The sequence below is a fragment of the Ruditapes philippinarum genome, unplaced genomic scaffold (genome assembly GCF_026571515.1).
Source record: "Ruditapes philippinarum isolate M1 unplaced genomic scaffold, ASM2657151v2 ctg516_1_1_1_1, whole genome shotgun sequence".
Lineage (NCBI taxonomy): Eukaryota > Metazoa > Mollusca > Bivalvia > Venerida > Veneridae > Ruditapes > Ruditapes philippinarum.
The window spans coordinates 333671-356227 of record NW_026861855.1 but is presented as its reverse complement, the minus strand read 5'-3'; the positions used below and the strand labels follow the sequence as shown (position 1 = coordinate 356227).

The 22557-nt window shown below is 32.8% G+C and overlaps 1 protein-coding gene across 1 annotated transcript; it reads left to right on the top strand.

Annotated features, from left to right (window-relative positions):
- Window positions 1-11309: 11309 nt before the first annotated feature.
- LOC132717141 (uncharacterized) lies at window positions 11310-21954 on the top strand. The gene is made up of 7 exons (XM_060700551.1): window positions 11310-11517; window positions 14400-14717; window positions 18312-18680; window positions 19297-19359; window positions 19797-19970; window positions 21070-21237; window positions 21734-21954. The coding sequence occupies exons 1-7, from the start codon at window positions 11325-11327 to the stop codon at window positions 21937-21939; spliced, it is 1491 nt and encodes a 496-aa protein (XP_060556534.1). The 5' UTR covers window positions 11310-11324; the 3' UTR covers window positions 21940-21954.
- Window positions 21955-22557: the final 603 nt, after the last annotated feature.

The following is a 22557-nucleotide window of genomic DNA, read 5'->3' as shown; positions in this document are numbered from 1 at the left end:
AGTAGCAACATCTTCAAAAATATGTAATTTAAGTATATAAGAATTCTCTATTGTTATATGTAACAGACATGTGACTGAAAAATTGTATTTTTGTTGGGTTTAACGTCACACCAACACAATTTTAGGTCATAGGGCTGGACTTCTGTGGGTGTACAATTTTTTTTTCCTTTAGTCTTTGGAAGCATCATAATCTGAAACAATAAAACAAATAAACATTGAGCTAGCATGGATTCATTAAGTATAATTTTACTATTCAATACTTTGACCCATTCTGCATTGAGATGTCTTTGTTAGCATATGAAACAAGAGCTGTCAGAGGAGACAGCTCCACTCGACTAATCAATTACTGGACACAATATTTAAAGGAAGATAAGACCACAGGCACGAGTATCGGACCTGGGAAGAAAAAATATGACCAGGTTGATAAAAAAATCCTGTGTTCATCTTAAAAGTGTCAAAAACCAAACAAAATGTAAATTATGACCCCCTTTAAAAATATACTATAAGTTAAGAGAAGGCCGGAAACTCCAGATTCGAGCCTACGAGCAAGTGATTCATTTCCCGGGCTGTTGTGAAAACAATTGACCAGACAATTAAGAAAACTTCTATCACTATTTCACGTTTGTATTAAGCTTCAAAATGAGACCAATCCCAAGTCTCTAGCCCTTCCCGTTCATGAAATATCTATCAGGAAACGAGCGAATTCGTGCTAAAAATCCTTGGTAGACAGAATTGCGGCACAACAATTCGGAACGTAAACATAGACTAACGCATGTTTGTCAGGAAAGTAAGGGACAAAATCACTTAAATTCACTAAATAATACTACTAAATACATTAACTGGGACCACTCACAACCGTCAGTAGCATCTGGTATACGCGAGATTCGAGTTTCAACCCCTCCACGGTCTTTTCGATTGCTTCCTACGCCATTTATAATCAGCTGTTCGATATTTTGTAATGATTCATCTGATTTGCCAATGGCAACGACACTGAAAAGTTTCGCACCGTTTCGCACATTGATGCCTGGTTCCTTGCTCGTAAGTATTAATTTGACATTCAGCTTTTCGCACGATGAGAACCAAAATTGTAAACAAATATTGCGGTTAATTCCACAGGCACGAGTATCGGACCTGGGAAGAAAAAACTTATAGTATATTTTTAAAGGGGGTCATAATTTACATTTTTTTTTTTGGTTTTTGACACTTTTAAGATGAACACAGGATATTTTTATCAACCTGGTCATATTTTTTCTTCCCAGGTCCGATACTCGTGCCTGTGGATAAGAGCTAAACTTATGTGAAAATCATAGTTCAAAGAGGATGTAACTCTTTAAATAAAACGTTGAGTAATGACAAAGAACTGTCTGAACAATTATCTAATTATCTAAAGTCAAAAGCGAGGGGGAGGGGGGGGGGGTAAATTACAGAAATATTAGAGTAACAAATTTATCACATGTGATGTTGGTGATAATAAGTAACTTAGATGCCTTGAGAAATGAAGAAAATGGAGAAATAATTATTAAAATAATTTAGTTTTATTAAATTTTTAACACAATTTTAAGTTAAAGCCTAGTCTTAAAATATACTTTATACATTTGAAGTCACATATTCTGTAGGAATAATTCTGTAAAAAGTCTTTCACAAATCATGTTGGCGATGATGTAAAGGAAGATATATTTGAAGTTTTAAGTGGATACAAATAATGAAGTTGCAATAAAAAAAATATTTTTAATGAAAAATCTCAATCCTAGGGGAGATAATTATGGAAATAGTTTTGCCAGAGTTATCAACCTTGACACATAAGATGTGGTTGATGATAAGGAACATTATGATTTGAAGTTTGAAGATTATGCTTTAAGAAAAAAAAATGTAAAAAATATTTTACTTTTTTTTTTTTTTAACAGAACAAACAGTTTATTCAAGACTTGTACAATAAGTACATAATCATTATACATATACATAAATAAATAGTATATATGATTTGATGTCACAATGGAAAATAGCACATTATCACAAATTCATATTTTGAGAGGATGAACTGTATTTAATTATAAGTAATAGAAGTTCTATGAGAAAGTGCGAGTTTAATATAACAAGCAAGATTTTTTCAAAATAATCTTATTTTTTGAATTTAACAACTCTACAAGTTTAATTACACTTGGATTGATATAATAAACGTTTAATATATTTTTTTCTAATATTATTATAGCAAGGACATATAAGTATAAAATGATATTCATCTTCAATGTCCTGTGTATTACAGTATGTACAACGACGTTTTTTCTAGCAACTCTATTCGTACCATATCTACCTGTTTGTATACGTAAGAAATGAGAGTACATTCTTATTTTACTAATAAACAACTTTCTGTTACTAGGTATTATTTTTAGATATTGCTCATACAAAAAAGTTTCCTTAAGTTTGTATACAATGTTAAGACACCGCCATTCTCTTAATCAACATGCCAATTTTGAACAAAAGTATCTATCAGTCACTGTTTAAACAAAGGTATAAACGATTTACTGTTAACAATAGTAGGATGATCCCAAACATAGTTGAAACCATATTGATATAATAATTTTTTTACCTTAGTTAACCAATTACTTTTACCGTTATTACAATCACTGAGACACAAATTATACACTTCTTTAAGAATAATGTTATCTGTTTCAAGTAAACGAAAACGATACTTTATTATCTTAACATATCTTCCAATATACAATGGAAAACGAGCCAATTTACCATATGAAGTTACATTTTCAGTTTTTTATTTTTACATTTAATATTCTTTTACAAAATTTTAGATGTATTCTTTCAATTTCTTTAGACTTACTGTGGCCCCAAATCTCAGCTGCATAATTTAAGATTGATCCAACAAAAGAGTCAAAAAGCTGGCAATAATAACTTCGGTTTCAGTTTATATTTATTACAGTTTATTCAGTAATACATTTAACGCTTTCAAAGCTTTACCAACAAGCTGTTCTTGGTTTAATGCAAAATTACCAGTATAATTGAAAACTGTACCTAAATAATTGAAATCATTTACAACCTCTAGACGTTTGTCATTATACAAAAAAATTTTCAGAGGACAACAAACCACCTCTCTTCCTAAAAACCATAACTTTAGTCTTATCTACATTAACCTCTAGACTCCACTTTGTACAGTAATTATGTAATAAAACTAAACTATTGTTTATTTCCTCAGGTGAATTGCCTAGAATGGCCATATCGTCTGCAAAAAGCAACAATATTAAAATGATATCATTTAACTGTAAACCACAATTTATATCATGCTGCAAAAATAACTCAATGTCATCAATAAAAAGAGAAAATAAAACCGGCGAAATTATCTCCCCTTGACGTAAGCCTACAGCATATTCGAAAAACTCTGAATAACTATTACACACTTTAATACATGATTTAACTTTTATTGTACATATCCTTAACAATACGCAATAATTTTACCCCTAATACCTGATTTATGTAATTTTAACCAAAGTGCATTTCTATAAACACTGTCAAAGGCCTTTTTAAAGTCAACAAATACGCAATACAAACGTTTATTGTCGTTAATATATTTCTGAACAATAGATGATAACACAAATAAAGCATCAACAGTAGATTTGCCTTTTCTAAACCCAAACTGGGCATCTGACAGTAAACAATTTTCTTCACAATAGCTATAAATTCTTTTTATTTATAATAGATGTAAATATTTTTGACATACAGCTAACTAAAGTTATGCCTCTATAATTATTTACCTCATTCTTATCTCCCTTTTTATGCAAAGGAATTATTACTCCTTCAGTCCAATTATCTGGAAAATACCCGCTATCAAGTATTTTATTAAATATATCACATAAATGTGAAGACAATATATCAATCGACTCAATAAAATATTCATTCAATAGAAAATCGTGTCCGTAAGCCTTTCCTCGTTTCAAGGAATTGACAGCATCTATAATTTCATTAAACAGATATTGGTCGATCTAAAAAGTCATCAGCATCATCACTAAAATTGAAATCATGAGTTGAGGCAAAATCCTCAGATTCAACATTAACATTTTGAAATATATCATTTCCTAGTTCAGAAAAATATTTGAAAAATGACTCTAGGGAAAGATTATTAGAAACAACATTTTTTCTTTTAAAATATTTCCAAAACTCCTTTGGTTTTGACAACCTTAAATTTTCAATTTCCTTAACTTGCTTGAGGTTATAACAATTTCGTTTTCTCCTCATTATAGCCTTATACTTAGCCTTTAACAAGCATAATTGTTCCCTATTTGTTGGAGATTTAAAACGGTTAAATTTTGACAAAGCATCTATATACAACTGCCTGGACCGTTCACATTCATAGTCAAACCATGACATGTTTTTAACAATATTTGTCTGGCTAAACGAGACAGCTTTTTTAATAGTAACATTTTGACGAAATATAGGATCCGTTACATCATGAATAATAGACGTTAAATTTAACAACATATTATCTATTGACGTTCTATTTTGCAAATCGATATTACTAGTCACATTATTTAAAAGAGGTAATTTTGTTATAAGACTTGATCTAAAATGATTTTTCAAATCTGCAGACCATCTATAGTTAACATAGTTTACTGTAAAATTACTTCACAAAAATCTTAAACTGAAAAAAACTGGATACGTACGTACATAGACCTGGAACAGTATTTCACTGTTGCAGCTGTTTATACTGCATAAAATACTTTTTTGGCATGAACTGCATTATTCAGTTGTAATATTTACATAAATCATTTAAACTTTATATTATTTATTTATCTATTTGGTCTACAAACCAAAATTTTCTTTAAAAAATATTGTATGATTAATTATTCATATTAATCATTATTGGTTATATATTGATAAAAAAAAAACCCGAAAGGCACAGTTTGTAAATATTTATTACAATAAAATATGAAAAAGATATTTTCCATCCAATGCGACGCGCCGAGGTTAGCTATATTTATAATTCCCGCGCTAAGTCGCGGTGGTGCTTGGGATAATCACTTGATACTGTAAATGGCAGCCATTTTACGATACGAAAATGCCTGGCCCTATCCTGCCGAAAAGAAATGAAAAAATATTTGCAATTCAAAGTTTGTTTGCTACATAAAGATTATCGATTTACTCTTTTTCTTGATGTGTTTTCATAGGCTTAAACCATCACGTTATCAATACACATGTAGGTGTGAACTAATTTCGTGTTCATTAAAATTATTCCGTTAATAGACATGTAACAATCTTATTTACAAATGAATTGATAAAACAACAACCCCAAAAACATTAAAGATAATAACAATCATTGGAAAAAAATAAATGCATATAAATTGTAAATTTGTGTATGACAACTCAACCCCTAAACAAAACATAATAGACTCAACCAAAACAAGCGTCTGCCTCTTTACCTAACTATGTAGTTGCATGACCATGATTAGCAATAGCAAACCAAATTTAAGAGCTAAAGCTATTGTAACAAGAAGAATATTACATACATTCGTATGTAATATAGGTACGATTGCATACTACTTTTTGTGAAGACTTTTTATGCTTGCTGTATTATAGGTGTAATGTAAAATGAACCAACATGTCATGAGATATTTTAAAGAAAATTCACGGTCAATTGACTGCTTTGAAGCATAATCACAGAATAAAAATACAGGAAATTAAAACCCTTTTTAATAATTTCATTGTAAGTCATAGTCGCAGATTTGCGAACAGCATGGATCCTCACCAGACTGCGCGGATGCGCAGGCTGGTCTGGATCCATGCTGTTCGCAAACGCACTATGTTGGTTTTGTCATGACGCGGCTCATATAAATTATCGGACTTGGTTTATACCAGCAACCGTTAATGATCAAAGAGACATGTGTGTTCCTTTCAGTTGAAAATAGAAATAATTCTGAACGTACTTTAAATGATATTTGATGGCAGATAAGTTCTTTTACCACATACATTGATATTTATATAGCTCGACGTTACTAATTTGAAACACCTATATTGAAAATAATCACGAACTGTACAAAAATGTCCTCTTTACTTTTCAAAATATTTACAATGATTTGTAAACAATGATATATAATTGGCATGACGAAAAATGTAACAAAGATTTATTCATTAATATATCGTTTCATATGTCGTAGTGCTGAAGTCAGGGTTAACAATTTTGATACATTTGTAAGTACAATATCTTAAACAATGCAATGGTGATATCTGCATTTTATATATGAGCCGCGTCACGACAAAACCAACATAGTGGATTTGCGACCAGCATGGATCCAGACCAGCCTGCGCATCCGCGCAGTCTGATCAGGATCCATGCTGTTCGCTATCAGTTTCTCTACTTGTCATACGGTTTGTAAGCGAACAGCATGGATCCTGATCAGACTGCGCGGATGCGCAGGCTGGTCTGGATCCATGCTGGTAGCAAACCCATTATGTTGGTTTTTTCGTGACGCGGCTCATATATATGTATATGTATCTTTATTTACATTTCACAAACAAATGTACATACGTGTGCAATTTACACTGCAACAACTGTTCTTTTGTTTCATGTTAAACTTTAAAAGAGGATATTTACATTATTCAAACAATTCACCGGAAATTATTTCAAGACTATAAAAGAAACATAAATGTGTAAATGTATATCTAAATTTCTATTGCTTATTCAAATTTATACTTCAATTATTTCCCGCTTGTGAATGAGATAACTAGCAGATAAATGTAAATTTTTAATTACGGTATTCATTTACATATTATTCAATATTAGTTTTTATAATTCAATACTAATTATTGATTTTAATACATGTTTTTTTTGTGTAATTCTATATCTCTTGTGCATTTTTCCGTAAGTCTATAGTACTTTTGTAAACACATACAGGCGCGTATGGAGGCTATTCGTTGCCAAAAATCCAGCCTTTGTTACTGAGTTAACATTTTTAAAGGAAAAATAAAATTTGTATTTTTTGTATTAAACCCAATTTTTGCATATTTGGTTTGATTCCGTTTTAACATTTAAACATCTTTTAAACAAAATACTTTTTGAAACGAAAAACAAACTTATAGCAAAAATTTTCGAATACCAAAACAGAATTTACATTCTTAGCTTTACAATGTCGAACCATCATGATTCAGATCAGCATAATCCAGCTTTACGCGTTTTTCAATAGAAGATAAAATAAGCTCCGCCCATTTTCCCGCCCACTAAATCATCGTAAATAAACGTGTTTATCCGCTCATTTTCGGTATTTACCGTCGGCGACAAGAAGCGGCGTAGTTTCCGTTTTAGGTGTTTAGTTACTAAACATAATTCACTTGCATGATTGCCTACAATCAACATCAGCGGACTTTAAAGGAATATAGGCATATAAGTTTTAAAACGTTGTAGACACCACATTTCCTGGAAAAAGACACTTAAAAAAACCCAAAACACACCAGGTTACATACTGTCTGAGGTTAAATATTTTTCAAGGAAGTGAAAACTATTGAAAAGACTATATTCAACGACAAATAAATTTTACTGATGGTATTCCAATTTGCATAGGAATGAGTAACATTTACAGTTAAGCTGCTACCTTACCACTTTCAAATTTTCAAGTCAACATCTGATAGAGATTTTGATACGACTAATTACTAATACAGACCAAATTCTGGTTGTTGTCTTTCCTAGTAGTACTATTATATTAGTAACCTTAATTCTAGCGTATGACTTGACAAGAAAAAAAAACCTTTAACATAGTAAAATTATAACCAAAGTTGTATGTACCCTTTCGTACATACCTTTTTATTTTTACCATATATTTTCCCATTTTTCCCATTTTGTTTTTCAATAAGTAAAATTTAAATGAGTCCAAATGTATGTATGTTGATTATCAATTTATGTATACCTTGTTTATTTTATCTCTTAGAAAGCCATCACTTACAAAACGTAATAAATATTCTGTGTAGTATTTCATGTACATAAAAGTAGTTCTCTGTTTTTGATCATATAGACAGCAAATCTAGACAGCAAATCTAGTTAACAGCTATTGACAGCATGTATACACATATTTTAGGGGTGCTATTGATTCAGCACAATGCATTAAAAGACCTTAACCTACGCCAGCTTACATATATTTAACAATAAAAGGCTAAATCACATCCTATGACTCAAAATACCTCCCAATGGAGGTAAACAGAGTTGCCAGGATACACTGAATATTTATTTCAACATTAAAATGGGACAAATTCACAAGTTTTGGTTATACAACGGAATTATCGATAGTAAACTTTGCATTGTTTCGTGGTTATACACTTGGTCAAAAATATGAGTTTTTCTACAACCAAACATAGTCCTTTAAAGAAAGAAGGCACAGGCTTATTGTTTCTCTTTATTTGTGTTGCCAAAAGTGCCTTCCATGTATCGCATTCTAGTACTATTTGCTGAAGGTAAAAAAAAAAGATATGCTTAAGAGTATTGCCGTGGCTAACAAAACCCTACCATTGATAACAATGACTAGTGGTGCGTGTCAATATATATGGGAAAACATTTCCTTATGTTATTTCACCAACTTTAGTTTGTGCATATTATTATGCTCATTATCAGTATATACGTTGTTACATTTTTACAATATATCTTAACCAATTTTGCATTACTTGAATATCCTGTACTAGAATACGTTTTAACAAAATCAGAGGATGTTCAAAGTCAAGATTGATGTAACAGTTTCTATACAATTTGAAATATTTTTGTACCAGCAAGAGTAACCTCTCTTTATATTCTGCTTTCGTGAAATTGGCTCCGCCTATTAATTTTCGTCTATTTCCGTGATAATTCCATATATGGAAGTTGCAAAATCGTTTACAAATGTTAATCGCGTTAGAATGTAAAAGGAAAGTGTGGTGTTGTAAACCTGAGTGTGTCAAGTTGATGCAGTTACATTCTCAACGTCATGATGCACATCATTAAACGTATTGTGTACGTTCTATCGTTTACATTTCTACATGTCGCAAATTTGAAGTTATACATTTATAAATACAGTTTGCAATTTATCTAAGTTGCATGTTAACAGCTATCATTTTATCAAATCGAGATAATCAAAATGCTTAATACCAGTGCAGTATGTAACTCTCGGATCGACAATTAGATTTTTACTAATCTGTTTAGTAGAACCGAAGTATGCATTGTCAAGTTTCAAAGGCTGAATTTTTGGCAACGAATAGCCTCTATAGGCGCGGTGCACTTCGGTTACATACAGGTACCTAATTCTATTGCAATTATTGAAACAGCGGCAATGCGCGGGAGGAAAAAACAACATTTTATGCAGCATATCGGAGGATATTAAAGTAGGTAATGTATTACACACTGCGTTCACTAGTTGTTACGTTTTTGTAGTTATTTCTCACTCAGTCTGGAAGTAGGACTTGATCAGCGACCTTATCGCTTTGCTTTTAACACTAAACATGTTTAAATGTGCCTGCGCGTGTATAATGAGCGTTTGAAGCGTAAAAATATAGAAATAGACTGATCAATATTATTAACCTAATCAAGTAAACTATCTTTTACAAGTTTATAATGATCTGTACGAGTGATTATTGGGAATAAACACTTATAACATGAATTTGCGGTCATGCGTATACAAGAGTATATACATGTAACACTATAGATACTTCACACGGAAGCTATAGCTTGTTTGACAGTAATACATAGGTTATACACTAAATATAGGTGAAACTGTTTAAAATTTTGAATTCACCCTTTTCAGGGAAAACAAAAAAATTTAAAAAGAAAAAAGGAACAAATAAGTTAAACCCAGAAGCGCCTAAAGGGGGAGGGGGTTGGGTGATTTTTTTGGGTTTTTTATTGTAAATGTCAATGGATGGGGAATTTGGGCAGGGATATTTTACCCAAAACTTAAGACATTTGCGCGGGTCCGTTTGTAAATCCCCTGGCTGGGTACTTTTACCGCAGTGTATATATCTAAAATAAGTCTAGATTTTTTTTTTTTTTTGAAAGTTGTTTTTGTAAGTACCCCAATTTAACTGAAAGATACTTTTGTGTTTTTAAGAAGTATAAAACTTAAAAAATTTTATTATAATTTTTTTTATTTCTCCTGGTCAGACCCAATCGTTTCGGGGGTTTAATTTTCTGGAAGGCGCATCTCATTTTTTTATTTAATTGAACGAATTAATGGTTCCCTAGCAAAATATTCACTTAATTTAAATACTATTATGTAGCATTTTAAGTAAGGTATTGGGGTGTTTTTTGTCAAATGGATTTACAATTAGTATTCCTTTAATTTGTGTGTTTTATTCAAATGATTCTTATAAGAATGCAAACGTTTTAATTTTGCTAGCCAATTAAAGTTTTTTTCATATTTGGTAATATAACTTAACTGAAACGTATAATAAAATATTTCTTTTCAAACTTCTAATACTATTTGCTCTCATGCAGCTACTACTCTATTTCCGACAGGACAGTTACATGATTATAATCATTGGAAAACAAATACTCATACATTTTTTAGTTATTTGACATAACAGCAAAGTTTTCAGAAATATTCTGTAAAATTATTTTGATTTAAAAAATGAATGTAATAAAACTCGAAAATAACCATTGCATTGACAAGACAGTACATGTACGAAGCAATGCTGATTCAATAAGATTTATTTTGCGAGCATTATTTATGTAACTATCAAAAATCATTTTTGAATAGCATCATTTCATAGAAGCACTTTATTCTTGCGCGCTATCAGCCACTGTTTTAATATTTTTTATTTATTAAGGAGAGTTTGTACACGTGCATATCTAGTTCAAAAGGCCCATTTGGCATTTCGTTAAGCGAACAAGTCATTTAGGAAACACACGTGATGTGGATACAACTTTAAATAATATAAATAGATATTGACATATAAATACAGTGAATAAATGTAAACAAATGAAAAATAGATAGATATTTTTATTTTAAAACATGTTCTGTGCATATATTAATTTCAATGCATCAGCTTTTCTTAATGAGCATAACTTTCTCATCTTAACATTTTTAATACTATTTTATATTACTAGCAAATATGTTCAACAAAAGGTTTGGTCAAATCATTAAGCAATATTTTTCCTGTATAGAATGACTCAATTCCTGTGTCAAATATTTCTGTAAAATATGTTATCTAAGAACTGTGTCTGTAACTTTAATACAATACATGTATAGATATTCGTCCAATGCAATTTCGTATTGTACTCAGCAATGTATAATAACCTCATAGTATCGGACATTTCAACGTAGATTATGCCTCCAATATATGCATGCTTTGATCAGGCTTTTCAATGTTAAATGTCAAGTACATGCTCACCAACTAAACAAAATGCTCGTTTCATTTCAGGTCCAATAGTTGGTAGTTTAAACCTCCGGTACGGCAGCAGAACCGTTTGTTTTATAGGCGGGTGTATCGGAGCTATAGGTCTTATATTAGCGTCTTTGTCTAAAAGTATAGCTGTTTTCATGTTAACGTTCGGTGTAATTGTTGGTACGTAAAATATATTTAATTTGTTTGTTTGATTTCACGCAAATTTTAAAATATTTTGGTCATATCTCGACGGTTTGTCTACCTAATCGGCTTTCCTGAATAACTTACTAATAATAACCAATGTCTCCAGAAGTGTTTCATTACACTCCCACATAATTTCCCAGTCTGTGTTAGACTCGATGTCTGAAATCAGTTGTTATGGAGAAATTTGACCAATCCCGAGGATCGAACCAATGGTCCCTAGATTACAAATCCGATGCTTTCCCTTTTGGGCAAAGCAAGCGAACTTCATTTTATAACCTAATATCATTGTGACAATGACCTATTAAGGTGATATCATTGTGACATTTGCATAATAAGGTAATATCTTTGTAATATTGACAATATATGTAATATTGACAATATAACTAGAAACGGCAATATAACGAGATATATTTGAAATTTTAACATAGTAAGATGATATCATTGAGACATTGACATGATTAGGTGATATTATTGTGACATTGACAATATAACGAGATATATTTGAAGTTTTGACGTTTTTACATATTATTATTGCGACATTGGCATATTAACGATATATTTTTGCGATATTGACACTATAACGAACTATTTTTGTAATTTTTGACATTATAACAGGATATTTTTGTGACATTCACAAAAGAAAGTGATACAGATTCTTCTGTTGGATTTCTGCACGTGACATCCAAGTTTCACAAGTTATACCTTTTGGCCAAAATCCTGGATCTAAGACTTAATCCGCGTTTTCATTTGCTTCCACATTTAAACGGACAATAACTTTATTTCTCGATTTCCTCATCGGGAATTTACGAATCATTGTCACCGTTGCGCCCCTGCTTGTCACAAAATTAGTCAGGTATTTAATTGACACCGACTTATTGAATCCACCAACAAAATACCTTTTCGTCGGACTTGCTTGGTGCCAGTCAAAAGTATCATATTGTCGCAAGTCTCGCTCTTTGCGAGATGTAACACGCACAGGTACTGCGGTCATTTAAGGAAACGTTGACGCACGATTTGTACACAGATGACTTTCAATTGACTCGTCGGATAAGGACCTCGAACACAATAGTATGAATACACAGAACGGATGCGGTATTTCGGTCTAACATACGCTAAAAAACTAAACATGTAAACAAATAGTAATTTAATGCTGGGAGTTGTTGACAAGTTTATTTCCAATAAATGATGGTTATACAAATGGAACGGAAAAGTCGGATGACTCGTGCAAGCTCTGTCACGTTGGTGTGGAAACAGATGAATGGACACATGACAATGAAACCGGTTTGTAAATTAATTTTTAAATGTTTCAATTATCATATACGGTCTATTAGTAGAGATTTGTTTCCGAAAATCGAATTGTGATCATTCCTGCCTACCTGACATTGACATAACAATGTGATATCATCACTGAAAGTGCTATATGCGGTAAGCCCGAGAATTGTAAAGCATATGTAGATTGATTTTTCTCTCCATTTTGACACCTAAGGTACTTAAATTAACTGTTAAACCTATCGCCTGTCACACCATTTTACATACAATTTATACCGAGAGATATGTAGCCGGTTAACTTTACTTGAAACTCAACTGACAAGAATAGCCTGTCGTCTGCTAGTTCGGAAACTGTTTACCGGCTATTCAAATGCCATGAGAAATTTAGCACAATTTAAATGCTATGAGGAATTCAGTGCCATTCAAATTCCATGTGAAATTCAGTGTGCTTCATATTCCATGAGAAATTCAGTACAATTCAAATTCCATGTGGGATTCAGTGTGCTTCATATTCCATGTGAAATTCAGTGCAATTCAGATTCCATGTATTATTCAGTGTAAATCAAATTCCATGTAAATTCAACACAATTTCAATCCATGTACAATTCTGTAATTTAATATCAAATTTGTATTTATACCATGAGAAATTCAGTATGTTGCAAATCAATCCATCTCTGAATATCTGAATACTGAACAAGGTTTGAAATGTAGTCATATGGTTATATAATATGGAAAGGACGGCAGTCCAAAAATAAATTAACAGACTTACAACTAGCAGCAACAAAAAAAGCCCTTGCATGAAATACATTTACCAGCCACAGACTAACCATGTATCAAACAGAAAAATGCATCAAACAGTAAAATTCAATCTAATATGCATGTGGTTATACTGATATGTAAACAATATCAAAACAATACAACAACAATAATAGTTTATTCAGCATAAACATTTTACAAATTTTTTTAGCATATAAAGTATACATATACAAAGAGAACATGGTTTACAGAAGAGGACATCATGTAAACAAACCAAGCGAAAGTAGGTCTTGTACAAGGCAGTGATCGTTCAGGCTTAAATCACTCAGATACCGCTAAAACAACATTGCATAATCTTAAACATATAATAACAATGCGATTGATAAACTGAAAAAAGTGAAATCACATCTTATTCGTGGACAATTGCACGCTTGTTGAAAACCTCTGTCTTCGTCTTGCAGATATATTCATACGCAATACTGCTGAACTCTCAATTCTCACTTCTTCACGACAAATACTTAATAAACATTTGTAAAATAAAGTAAAATACATAGAAATAGTTGACAAGTATTTATTTGCTCACGAGACGAAGTCGAGTTAATATAATATTATGGTATAATTTACGCAAACCCAGAAATCGTCAACGCAGCAATGGTATATCTATTACATATACATATACAATTGCTGCGTTGACGATTTCTGGGTTTGGGTAAATTATACCATAATCACGTGACCTTTCTTATGCCTTGACCTCACGAGACGAAGTCGACGTTTCGTTCCGGTTCGTTTATTTTAAGCACTGTTGCTTCACAAATTAATACATCTTATTTCAGGACAAGTCGCCCCATCCGAAATAATGCAGAACAAAACATTTTGTGACCTCAATAACGTGAATATTACTTGCGATAGTAATGAGATAATTGCCATCGAATCTCTGAACTTCTATTATCATCCCGATTGTTTAAATATGTGTTGTCGCTTTCATAATAACCACAGTAGTGTTGGAGCAGACGACAACGATATGCAGGAAATTCGTCGCGAATGTTCAGGAAGGCAAAGCTGCAGCGTAGACAAAGCTGGACCACGTTTTTTTGAAATAGTTGGTAATGAAACACCTTCCTACGCTGTACTGCATTATGCTTGTATTCCAGGTAAGTCAAAGCCGTTTTGGTTGTAGATATTGTTGTTTTTTTTGTTGTTGTTTTGTTTGTTTGTTTTGTTGTTGTTGTTTTTTTGGTTTTGTTTTTTCATTTATAAAATATTATCGATTTCTCATTATATGATATTAATTATTTAGATTTTGGGCATTTATTGAATTTTGGTCAAAAATATTTCATCTATTTATGACTGCTTTCTGGCCATCACTCAAGCTTACAAAATATTGTTTCCCAGAGCATGTACATTAGACAAGTGTTTCAAATGTATGAAAATATGATAAATAATAAGTATAAAAATGATCAGTATAAATTGATATCAAATTACAAAAGCATATTAAATTGCAAAATATAGTAAATTATAAAATGGTATTAAATTACAAAATGATATTAAATTACAAAAATGGACTCAAACTACAGAATGACATCAAATTACAGAAGTGATGTCAAATTAAAAATATGACACATCAACACTTTTTATTCCCTATTTGTATAGTTGAAAATACCTGTATTGTCTTTTTATAAATGTCTGACATGATAGGACTAATAAAATACTCACAATTTATCATCCTTATTCATCGTATCTTTTGTAAAACTTATTTGCTCTTCCAGGTAACAATTTTAAAGTTTTTTTCATATCAATCAATAAAGCATTTTGACATTTATTTTCATAAGAGGGACAATAGACTAATGTCCTGTTTATAAGATAAATTAAATATCTCTTTCAAAGACGGGCATACAACTAAAAAAGGGAAACAAATCAGAATGTAAAAGAAACATAAATAGTCTCTCATATACGAAAGACCGGTAGGGCCATTTCAACTTCATGAATTCCCGATTTCATCTTCATGAATTCACAATTTAAACTTCGTGCATTCCCGTTTTCAAAATACGGAACTCATAAATTCACGATTCAGCTTCATGAATTCACGACTTCAACTTCACGAATTCACGATTTCAACTTCATGAATTCACGATTTCAACTTTACGAATTCACGATTTCAACTTCATGAATTCACGATTTTAACTTCACGAATTCAACTTCGTGAATTCACGATTTCAACTTCACGAATTCACGATTTCAACTTCACGAATTCACGATTTCAACTTCATGAATTCACAATTTCAACTTCATGAATTCACGATTTCAACTTCACGAATTCACGATTTCAACTTCATTAATTCACGATTTCAACTTCACGAATTCAACTTCGTGAATTCACGATTTCAACTTCACGAATTCACGATTTCAACTTCATGAATTCACGATTTCAACTTCATGAATTCACGATTTCAACTTCATGAATTCACGATTTCAACTTCATGAATTCACAATTTCAACTTCACGAATTCAACTTCGTGAATTCACGATTTCAACTTCACGAATTCACGATTTCAACTTCATGAATTCACGATTTCAACTTCATGAATTCATGATTTCAACTTCACGAATTCAACTTCGCGAATTCATGATTTCAACTTCACGAATTCAACTTCGTGAATTCATGATTTCAACTTCACGAATTCACGATTTCAACTTCATGAAATTCACGATTTCAACTTCACGAATTCAACTTAGTGAATTCATGATTTCGACTTTACGAATTCACGATTTTAACTTCATGAATTCACGATTTCAACTTCACGAATTTAACTGCGTGAATTCATGATTTCAACTTCACGAATTCACGATTTCAACTTCACAAATTCACGATTTCAACTTCATGAATTCACGATTTCAACTTCATGAATTCACGATTTCAACTTCACGAATTCACGATTTCAACTTCATGAATTCATGATTTCAACTTCACGAATTCAACTTCGTGAATTCATGATTTCAACTTCACGAATTCAACTTCATGAATTCACGATTTCAACTTCACGAATTCACGATTTCAACTTCATGAAGTTCATGAAGTTGAAATCGTGATTTCTTGAAGTTGAAATCGTGAATTTGTGAAGTTGAAATCGTGATTTCTTGAAGTTGAAATCGTGAATTTGTGAAGTTGAAATCGTGAATTCTTGAAGTTGAAATTATGAATTCACGCAGTAAAATTCGTGAAGTTGAAATCGTGAATTCGTGAAGTTGAAATCATGAATTCACGATTTCAACTTCATGAATTCACGATTTCAACTTCACGAATTCAACTTCGTGAATTCATGATTTCAACTTCACGAATTCACGATTTCAACTTCATGAATTCACGATTTCAACTTCACGAATTTAACTGCGTGAATTCATAATTTCAACTTCAAGAATTCACGATTTCAACTTCACAAATTCACAATTTCAACTTCACGAATTCACGATTTCAACTTCATGAACTTCATGAAGTAGAAATCGTGAATTCGTGAAGTTGAAATCCTGAATTCATGAAGTTGAAATCGTGAATTCATGAAGTTGAAATCGTGAATTCATGAAGTTGAAATCGAGAATTCATGAAGCTGAAATCAGGAATTCATGAAGTTGAAATGTCCCCACCGGTCTTTCGTACTCATATGCTTAACTGCTTCGTTAAAAATTGTTTAAATTCACCAGGTTTTCTTTACAATATTGAAGCCTTTTTTTAGTAAGTTTGAAAGTTGCCGTCCTTTCGCTGGCAATTAGTTGCACTGCTACAAGTCTTAATTAAGTGAATTTGTCTTGTTGTCTTTTTGGTAGCGATAATTTGCGTCGCAACAAGACAAAACATGGCAAATAAAGGGTCTTTTGCATCGTTTACAGCTTACGACGTATATAGCTTACTTATATACTTTATTTTCCTTTCGCATTATACATTCGTTAAAAATTATACAAGGATATCACTCGCTGCAACTTCTTTCAGTTCGTATTAAGTCAGAGGTTGGAAGTCCAGAAGACTTGCGGTCTCGTCTCAGATAACGACTTATAGTAGCTATAATCGTGGTCGAAATCTTCGCCGAAGGTGTCGGCGTGGTTTTAAAATGCACAGACGTGGTCGTTGTTAAGTGAGTTGTTGGTATAGTCTTCAAAGTTGTAATCGTGGCTAGGTCCATGTCGTTGAAGATAACTGCTTGCAGTCATAAAAGACGAATAAGTCGTAAGCGTGGTCTAAGGAAGTCGTGGCCGAATTTGCCGGCGTAGTCTATGGAGTTGTAGTCGTGTTTTTTTGGTTTAGTCACATACGTACTCGTAGTAATGGAAATCGTAGTTATGTGGTTTTTGTCGCTGTTCTCGGAGTAATAAGATGTGAAAGTCTATTTGGGATCGAAATCGTCGTCATTTTCGTGGTCATAGTCTACTTATGGCCGTATAATTCGTAGACGCAGGAAAGACCTTGGCCATGGCCATTGTCATTACCGTTGTCGTCGGCGTCGACGTTGTCGTCGTGGTCGTAGCCTAGGCAAAAAAAGGGTATCGAAAATGAAATTTAAAAAAAAACAAGGCCTGATTCACATTTTACCTGTCAAATGTCAGCGCGAACAGAAGTTATTTGAGACTTAAAATATATTTGCCATTTAATTTCAATCTGTCTGTCGTGTTAAAGGTGTAAATGTGCAGATATTTTCCTCATTTATTGTAAGATCGGTAAAATGTACACTCTTAACAATTATTGTTTTGTGTTAAAGGAAACAGGACCACGGCAATCTGCAACAGTAAAGAACTGAAGTCTGACGGTTCATTGTTGTATCTAACGAACCGCAATTACCCATCTGTAACTACCGGCAGTGACACGTGCTCATGTTCCATCGAGGTCAACACGTGCACATCAAATGTCACTCTTTCTATACTCGATGTAGACCTGTACCTTGACCATAGGACATGTGACCAAAACATTGAGCTAAGAGATGGAATGGGTGAATTGTTGGAAAGGTTAGACTGTGGAGGCTACAACAACAGTTTTCCGGCAAGGGAGCTAAAGTCTCACTATGTGAAAATAGATTTCATTAACAACTCCACCCAAAATCAAGAAGGCTTATTTTTTATTGGATTTGCAGGTATGGTATATTTGTTATACATAAATAATGGTATGAGACAAACTCCCCAAAATAAACTGATTTGATAAAGTTCAGAAATTTCTCGTATAAAAACAAAACAACTTACATCAAAAAGTTTCACGAAAACAAAGCGGAAATAATCGGTTCGGCAGACAGCTAAAAAAAACATCTTTAAAATGATGTAAATTGCCGCTTTAATGTACACGTTGACTCTTGAATTGAAGCCAATGGCCACCAAAGATGCCTCTATGGTTCTACCATTAGGGGTCATTATTCACAGGTGTTATAATATCATCTTGCATTTTTTGATTTCATGAAATAAATGAGCCGCGTCACGACAAAACCAACATAATGGGTTTGCGACCAGCATGGATCCAGACCAGCCTGCGCATCCGCGCAGTCTGATCAGGATCCATGCTGTTCGCTATAAGTTTCTCTACTTGCTATAGGGTTTGTAAGCGAACAGCATGGATCCTGATCAGACTGCGCGGATGCGCAGGCTGGTCTGGATCCATGCTGGTCGCAAACCCATTATGTTGGTTTTGTCGTGACACGGCTCAAATAGTTTAAGTTTTATATCACTTTCGAAAGCTTTTACCATCATTCCTCTTTCTAGCTTCTGAAGAAATTGCTTCGTTCAGTCTAAGTTGTCCTGCCAAGCAGCAAACTGTCTGTCTACGTAAGTATTTGTCCCTTTTGCCAACAGATATAGCTCATTCTGTTATACAAAATCTTAAAAAATTAATCCCTCGTAACGTCATTGAACTTCAATTTAAAACGAGATTTTTTTTTGTGATTTTAAAAGTAGTCTTTACAAATTTAAGAGATCAAAATTAAGACATTGAAGTATCATCAAAAGTTATATCAATTTATTAAGGAGTATATTCACTCTGAAAGTTAAGTTTACAGGTATTGCATGTTTTTTTTGAAAACCTAGGCTAATCAAGTTTATTAATTAACCGGTCGCTTTAACTTAGCCTATAGGGAAAACAAATATTGTATTAACTTCATATAATACATGTAGATCTACATGTATATCATAATAAATATGTTTTTATTTAAGTTCTGAATATTCTATGTTCTTTATTAAGCGTGTCACTAATCAAATGTTTGCAGAATGTGAGGACACAATCGATATTCCTCACGGAAATGTGGTACCTCATGACGTCACGAACAAAAGCGAGGGTGCCCTAGCAAACGTCACTTGTGACGTAGGATACGAGCCAGACAATCTCACTATAACATGCTTAGGGAATGGAAAATGGGAAAATGCTACATGTCGTCCGAAAGGTTCCTTTTTATCTTAAACTGACAAATATTGAGTGTTCGCAATCATTAAAACCCGGTTATATAGAAATGAAGGTCATGTAAAAATGTCTGTGACAACAGGAAGTTGAATTGAAAGTTCACAATATAGACTCGGAATGAATGTATGCAAGCCCCAAGGTTTTTGATTGGTCAGAAACCAGCGCAAAAAGTATATTAACCAATGAAAATCTTGAGATTTGAAAGTAGTTTTCAATGGCCCATATGACGATGCAATATTTAACCTGGTGATAAATGTTTTATCGAAGAAAAACTTTTTAAAGTCGGTACTTAGTATTCTGATTTTTTTTTTCAAATTATTAAATTATGAAAGTAGAGTTATGTAAATGAATATAAGGGCAGGAAGGAAACAAAATCGCCCGTATTGATCTCAGACATTCAGCTTATTCAACCATTTAAAGATATCAAGTATTTTTTATTTCTTATCTTTGCTAAACACATTCAAATCTGACCTGTATTTTGTTCTATAATCCTACACAAAAGTAAACTGTTAGTATGTTGAATATGCTGCATGGTTTAGAGCATTGAATGAGTTATCAAGTTCGCTCTAACGTCGTCAGCGGGTAGCCGTTGTTCAGTAGCTTCAAAACTTTACACTCATTGCTTGTTTTATTGGGTTTCTTCATAGATACTAGCTACTGTAATTACCTATACGTGGCTCAATATTATTTGAGCCGCGTCACAACAAAACCAACATAATGCGTTTGCGACCAGCATGAATCCATATCAGCCTGCGCTTCCGCGCAGTTTGATCAGGATCCATGCTGTTCGCTATCAGTTTCACTACTTGTAGTGTTTGTAAGCGAACAGCATGGATCCTGATCAGACTGCGCGGATGCGCAGGCTGGTCTGGATCCATGCTGGTCGCAAACGCACTTTGTTGGTTTTGTCGTGACGTGGCTCATTTTGTTTTTAATTACACTGGAATAGACTGTACCAAATTCAAGGAAAGGTAAACATATTACACAAATTTAGAAGGTAAAGTCTTTAAGGGTTACAAGAAATTGATATGACATTTAATTCTATTTAACGACTTTTTGTTGTTGTTGTCGTCGTTTTTCAGATTGCGGAAATGTATCTGTTATCGAAAACGGGAAATATAAAGTAGAAGACGATACAACATTTGGGGCCGTGGCAATTGTGATATGTAACGAAGGATACGAGTCCGACAAAAACAATATAACGTGCTTAGAGACCGGATATTGGTCTAGTTCGTCATGTACTGCCATACGTGAGTAACAATATTTTGTATTAAGATATAATAGTATGCTATTTGCACAAGTATTCCAATAAGGTATGAAGCGATGTAATTTGTTTTTCGTTTCACGTAATCGAGTGTTATTCATAGTTTTCTTTGTACAGCTAAATTGAAGATTTCCTGTTACATGTAGCTTTCAATTTGCCATTTGTTTGATAGCCTACATTTTGCCACAATAACTTGAAGTTTGCCTGAAAGCGTAAAATTTGCCATAATAACTTGAAGTTTATCTGATAGCCTACGATTTGCCATAATAAATTGAAATTTGTTTGATAGCCTACAATTTGCCACAATAACTTGAAGTTTGCCTGAAAGCGTAAAATTTGCCACAATAACTTGAAGTTTGCCTGATAGCGTTAAATTTGCCACAGTAAATTGAAGTTTACCTGATAGCCTATCATTTGCCACAATAAGATTATGTAAGTGATCGATTCCGAAATAAATTTTTCATCTTATTTTATATTTATAGATTGTAAAAGTGATTACCAAATTGATAATGGTAAAGTGTCATCAGCTGAAACAACAGTTGGTGCGATCGCCGTGGTAACGTGTAATACAGGGTACACTGCGTCTTCTCTAATTGTAGAATGTCTAAGTACAGGGGAATGGCAGGATGCAACATGCAAGAAAAAAGGTTTGTTGGGACTCGAACGTGTTTCTGCTTGCGGTAGATGAGTGCGACACTACAATCGTCCACATATTTGTGTGAAATGATATATAAATAATATCACCATCACCACTATCATCATTTTCACGATCATTATAACACTCATGATCGTTATCTTCGTTACTACCATTGTCACCAGCATCAATACGGACATCATAACTACAACATAACCAGCATGCCATCACTACTTTCATCATAAACGTATGATTGTCATCATCAATATCTTCATCATCAACGTGGTCATCGTTATCATCATCATCACCATCAAAACCAGCATAAATTCACTTCCATAATTATCAGCTTTTTATTGTCACCATTTCCATCATCATCATCAGCATCATCAGCATCATCATCATCATCATTATTATCATCATCATAACAAGCAAACGATCACTACCATCAATATCAATTTATCATTTTCATCATCTCTATCATCATCATCATCATAACTAGCATACGATCACTACCATAATCATCAGCTTAGCATGTCATTATCATCATCATCATCATCATCATCATCATTCATCATCAGGGACATCATAACTATCATAATCCGCATAATCATAAACAGCATGCGATCACTTACATCATCCGAACATATCATTATCATCATCATCATAACCAGC